Source organism: Eriocheir sinensis, unplaced genomic scaffold (genome assembly GCF_024679095.1).
Source record: "Eriocheir sinensis breed Jianghai 21 unplaced genomic scaffold, ASM2467909v1 Scaffold751, whole genome shotgun sequence".
Taxonomy (NCBI): Eukaryota; Metazoa; Arthropoda; class Malacostraca; order Decapoda; family Varunidae; genus Eriocheir; species Eriocheir sinensis.
The window spans coordinates 29511-35093 of record NW_026112111.1 but is presented as its reverse complement, the minus strand read 5'-3'; the positions used below and the strand labels follow the sequence as shown (position 1 = coordinate 35093).

Sequence of the window (5583 nt, the reverse complement as noted above, 5' to 3'; positions counted from 1 at the left end):
TCAGAGTAACAGTGAACAACTAGGCGAGAAAAGTGCCCTCTTGACAGGACGCGTAAGGGAAGGGAGAGCCAGCCATTGGCGGAGAAAAAAGCCAATTGCCGATAAAGTCAGCTGAGGAGCGGTAGTTTTGAATTTTCTACGGTCAAAACGTTCAATTCCTTTGGTGGCTGCGACGCACTTATAAGGTCACCAATCAGCGCGGCGGTCCTCGGCGAGTGTAACAATTAGGACGCCGGGCGGCAGGTGAAGGCTCTATCGGATGGATCAGGTTTTTGCGGAAGAGTATATTGCGTTGTTCTCTTTTTAATCCCTTCCAGCAGTCTCTCTCTCTCTCTCTCTCTCTCTCTCTCACACACACACACACACACACACACACACGCACGTCACAATATTGTATCTCGCACGCTTATCTCCTTCGTTAACTTTGTCCAAACACATTCCACAGCTTTTGTTTTAGCCGCAGGACACTTCTGCACAAATGTCAACATCTTCCCATTGGCAGGCCACTCTTGCCGCTGGGGAAACCTGTTCAGCAATTTACGACCTTTCCCTAAGTATACCACCACCACCACCAACACCACCACCAAACACCTACTGTCCTCATCACGACTAGTCTCCACCACATAGATGTGGCTGTGTGTGTGTGTGTGTGTGTGTGTGTGTGTGTGTGTGTGTGTGTGTGTGGTGGGAGGCGCACTGAGATGTTCGTTTTGCCACCTACCTATAATCCCTATTCCCACTTGCACTGCTTACTTTTCTTCGTTACTGTGGTTCCCTTCTTCCTCTTTGTTACTCTCTCTCTCACTAGACAATTTGTATTTTCCTTTATTTTGTTTATTATGATTTAACAACATGAAGAAGCGTGTTGCTGCAGCCCTGTCACCCGCCATCCGACGCGTGAACTGCACTACTTAGCCGACTAGGCAAGATTACAGCAGAAAGAATTTGCTGGAGGCCAGTCGGTCTTCATGGACATAGCACCTCCTTTTATTACCTAACACCGATTTCCTCGATATACGGATATTTTTTATCACATCGAAGCAACGATGGGAAACTCTGCATCTCGACAGAAATTCAACGTGTGGGTAACCCTGGAGCGAGGCTCCTCCCTGGTGGACTCCATCAAGCTCTCGTGCAAGGACTCCACCTCCTGCCTGAAGAGGAGGCGTACGGTCGCCTCCGTCAAGCTCCCCGTGGAAGGATGGTCTTGCGTCGCAGGGATTCAAGGCTGCCACGCCGAGGGTGAGCTGCGTGTGCCCTTGGCGAAGCTGTGCAAGAAAGACGGCAACGCGGCCGTCAAGGTGCAATGTGCCTCGCTTAGGAAGCCAGTCTTCACCTCTTCCATCCCACTGGCCTGGCTGCTGGACAACATCAGCGGCCTCCACTTCTCTCTCTTCTGTGATGACGGGCCCGTCTTCAGCAGTCTCCGGTGCAACGGGAGGCGGTGTGGCGAGCAAATCCGGGCGGTGAGCCCTGCACCGCGTGCGGCCACTGACGGAGTGGCCAGGACCGATGAGGCTGATGCATGGGCAGCCTTTGAAGTGACGACCCATGATGACTGGTCCGTGGAGGCTGATGTTTCATGGGCAGCCCCAAACTTGGTGACCTCCGCTGCTATGGTCGAGGCTGATGCATGGGCAGCCTTTGAAGTGACAACCCATGATGACTGGTCCGTGGAGGCTGATGTTTCATGGGCAGCCCCAGACTTGGTGACCTCCGCTGCTATGGTCGAGGCTGATAATTCATGGGCAGCCTTTGAAGCAATGACCCGTGATGACTGGTCCGTGGAGGCTGATGATTCATGGGCAGCCCCAGACTTGGTGACCTCCGCTGCTATGGTCGAGGCTGATAATTCATGGGCAGCCTTTGAAGCAATGACCCGTGATGACTGGTCCGTGGAGGCTGATGTTTCATGGGCAGCCCCAGACTTGGTGACCTCCGCTGCTATGGTCGAGGCTGATAATTCATGGGCAGCCTTTGAAGCAATGACCCGTGATGACTGGTCCGTGGAGGCTGATGTTTCATGGGCAGCCCCAGACTTGGTGACCTCCGCTGCTATGGTCGAGGCTGATGATTCATGGGCAGCCTTTGAAGCAATGACCCGTGATGATTGGTCCGTGGAGGCTGATGATTCATGGGCAGCCCCAGACTTGGTGACCTCCGCTGCTATGGTCGAGGCTGATAATTCATGGGCAGCCTTTGAAGCAATGACCCGTGATGACTGGTCCGTGGAGGCTGATGATTCATGGGCAGCCCCAGACTTGGTGACCTCCGCTGCTATGGTCGAGGCTGATGATTCATGGGCAGCCTTTGAAGCAATGACCCGTGATGACTGGTCCGTGGAGGCTGATGATCCATGGGCATCCGCCGAATTGGTGACCGCCATCACCGATGAGGCTGATGATCCATGGGCACTCTTTGAAGTGACGACCCGTGATGACTCGTCTGATGAGGCTGATGATCCATGGGCACTCTTTGAAGTGACGACCCGTGATGACTCGTCTGATGAGGCTGATGATCCATGGGCACTCTTTGAAGTGACGACCCGTGATGACTCGTCTGATGAAGCTGATGATCCATGGGCACTCTTTGAAGTGACGACCCGTGATGACTCGTCTGATGAGGCTGATGATCCATGGGCACTCTTTGAAGTGACGACCCGTGATGACTCGTCTGATGAGGCTGATGATCCATGGGCACTCTTGGAAGTGACGACCCGTGATGACTCGTCTGATGAGGCTGATGATCCATGGGCATCCGCCGAATTGGTGGCCGCCATCACCGAAGAGGCTGATGATCCATGCCCATCCGCCGAATTGGTGGCCGCCATCACCGAAGAGGCTGATGATGGGCAGCCTTCGTGATGATGACCAGTGATGACTGGTCCGTAGAGACTGATGCCTTCCTGGACGTCACGGTCATCTGTGCTGTCGTTGTGTAAATTGTCATGCTTCACTAAGCAGCCTGGTATCACACTCACCAGTGACCCCCGGCGCAGGCGCGAGCCACATCGTGAGCCACACTCCCGGGGAGCGAGACACCCTTCAGTGACCGTCGCTCTTATTACACCTTCAGGGGAGGGGCTCCAGCTGTATTTCTTATCTTATCAATGAAAACCTTTACAATAAAACTATTATCCTATTAATGAATTTACCTTACCTATTAATAATAGTGTGCCTATCACAGTGAAATTCACCACATGCACGACTGTCAAGCCTCTTCCATTCGACTACTATTCTATTAGCAAACCAATTCCTGCCTGCATGTTTAACAAATCTATATTGATCTAACGACCCATGGCTAAGAGTGCATGCCCTTTTACGAGCAGACCCTCATCAAAGGCCGTCACCCATCTATAAACTTTAATGAAGTCTACTCGCATTGTCCGCCTTTCCAGGGAATGCAAATTTAGACGTTAAGGGCAACCCTTTTTACGGCACGCGTTCCTTTACTCACCAGTTACGGTCATATTGTACATTACACCTTTTTAAATACATTGGAAAACAGTACAAGAAAACTACTACTACTACTACTACTACTACTACTACTACTACTACTACTACTACTACTACTACTACTACTACTACTACTACTACTACTACTACTACTATTGCTACTACCTTTATTTATATATTTTTTTACATCTTGGCCTATGGTGCCGGTAGGCTTTCTTTGGGGGCCTGGTAGTCGGCTCGAGCCCACCGTGGCGCAGGCAAGTGTTTATAGTGACGCCATCTATTCGTGGCTCATGCTGCCTCCCGAGCTCATTCTTGATTTCCCTTTGACAGTTCCTCAAGACTCTTAGACCATAGCCACGGAAAAACTCAGCACAGCGCCCATACTCCAAGTTCCAACTACGTGTTTCCAGACCTTATTCCTATGATATCAATTTTCCACGAAGCACTTTACTTGATGATGAACACCTCTAAAAATTATCCATATATCTCATATTTACTGTAATAATGATCCAACAATCTGATGTCCACTGATAGTAATAATTTGACGCAAATGTGCAAAGCAAAAAAAGTAATTGGGTGTAAAGTACTATATGTGGAATTCAAAGAAGGTGAAAAACTATAAAACCTGCCGTTGAGTAGTAAATGAGAACTTTGTATTTAGCGATGAAAGACTGAGTACAATATGGAGAGGCATAGGCATACTTGAAATACTTCTACTATATACGATGATGATGATAATAGTAATAATAATAATAATAATAATAATAATAATAATAGAGCAAGTAGGTATTGTATGTATTCTGGTCTCATTAGTAACAATCCAGGGGTGTAGTAGGTAGAAAGGCAACTAAAATTAAGAAATCGCAATGGACGGACACGGGATAAAGGGAACAGATATGGAGGGAAAGAGTACCTACGCGACACACTGGGAAATAACTAATGTATAAAGAACCCAAGGCATGTTATCCACGCATTGTGCATGAAATAAAAGTTAAGCACGGTTATTTTTTCTTACCTATCAAGATTTATTTGCGAATAGTTGCCATTCAAAAGAATTAAGAATATTCTATCTATTCCTTTATAGTTTATCAACAGCCCTGTCACCCGCCCCCACCACAAGCAGTAGCGGCAACATGACCACCACCACCAACTATCACACAAAATACTTCCACCATCACTATCATCACTACCTCCATAAACCGTAAAATTCCAATACCAATGACAATATTAATCTTACCACCATCAACACCACTGATATCAACAGGAATATCATTACCAATATTAGTACCAACAACAATACCATTACCAGCACTATATAGTACCACCTCCACCACCACCACCACCACAAACAACAACAACAACAACAACAACAACAACAACAACAACAACAACAACCATTAATACAACCACCACCCGTATCCCCAGCGCCGCCCGAGTCAGGTGTTAGTGGAGGCCGTGCGGCGAGACAGCAGGCAGCAGCGGGCGGGCCAGGCAGCCGCACCTCACCTGACGGACTCGGGTTCTCCAAGGGCGCCTCCGTTGATATGATGGGCGGAAGGAAATCGTCGGCGTCGTCAGGCAGGAGCGGAGAGTCGCCCTGGACGCTGCTGGTATTGTAACTATACTCCTCCTGCCCCAAGACTTCCACGTCCGGCACCTCCTCTGGCGTGACGGGCGGAGACTCACCTTGGCTCTCCGCGGGGGGCCCGGCGGCGGCGGCCTGTGGTGGCGGCAGCAAGAGAAGCAGCAGGAGCAGCCAGTACCCCTTGGACGCCACGCCCTGCACCACGGCAAGGGCTCGCCGCCATCTTGGCACCTGCAACGGAAAGACTTATTTGTTAGATGCTTATAAGTGTTTATTTATTAGTGGTCTCCCAAAGTACCAAGTAGGTCTATAGAGATAAAATACCGGGAAAACAGAGAAGAATGCTTAGGGGGGGGGATTAAAACAACCCATGTTCGTTTAATTTAATATGACAACACAAAAGGTAACTCATCATTATTACTGTGGAAAAGTTTACATATTATTATGCAGTTCGAGAACAAACTGCTCAGGTGTGCGGCCGACTTCAAAGAAACTCATTATTTCAGCGTTACTTGTAGGGCGAGCCAACCTCACCTCCCG

The 5583-nt window shown here is 49.1% G+C and overlaps 1 protein-coding gene across 4 annotated transcripts; it reads right to left on the bottom strand.

Annotated features, from left to right (window-relative positions):
- Positions 1–1046: 1046 nt before the first annotated feature.
- Positions 1047–3094, bottom strand: LOC126994234 (uncharacterized). Of its 4 annotated transcripts, none has more exons than XM_050853517.1 (3): positions 2270–3094; positions 1715–1936; positions 1047–1606 (listed from the first exon to the last, which is right to left on the bottom strand). In XM_050853517.1, the coding sequence occupies exons 1-3, from the start codon at positions 2828–2830 to the stop codon at positions 1223–1225; spliced, it is 1167 nt and encodes a 388-aa protein (XP_050709474.1). In that variant the 5' UTR covers positions 2831–3094; the 3' UTR covers positions 1047–1222. The 4 variants fall into 4 exon arrangements, with proteins under 4 accessions (XP_050709474.1, XP_050709472.1, XP_050709473.1 ...); XM_050853515.1 differs by having other exon boundaries at positions 1715–1825; positions 2048–3092; XM_050853516.1 differs by lacking the exon at positions 1715–1936 and having other exon boundaries at positions 1047–1714; positions 2048–3089.
- Positions 3095–5583: the final 2489 nt, after the last annotated feature.

Bases quoted from the DNA above. Each gene is read 5' to 3' on its own strand.
- LOC126994234 (XM_050853515.1), bottom strand. From the start codon at position 2,830: ATGGCGGCCACCAATTCGGCGGATGGGCATGGATCATCAGCCTCTTCG. The intron at 1,826-2,047 runs GTCACCAAGTCT...ATAGCAGCGGAG, and splicing joins CCTCGACCATAGCAGCGGAG to GTCACCAAGTCTGGGGCTGC. The intron at 1,607-1,714 runs GTCACCAAGTCT...ATAGCAGCGGAG, and splicing joins CCTCGACCATAGCAGCGGAG to GTCACCAAGTTTGGGGCTGC.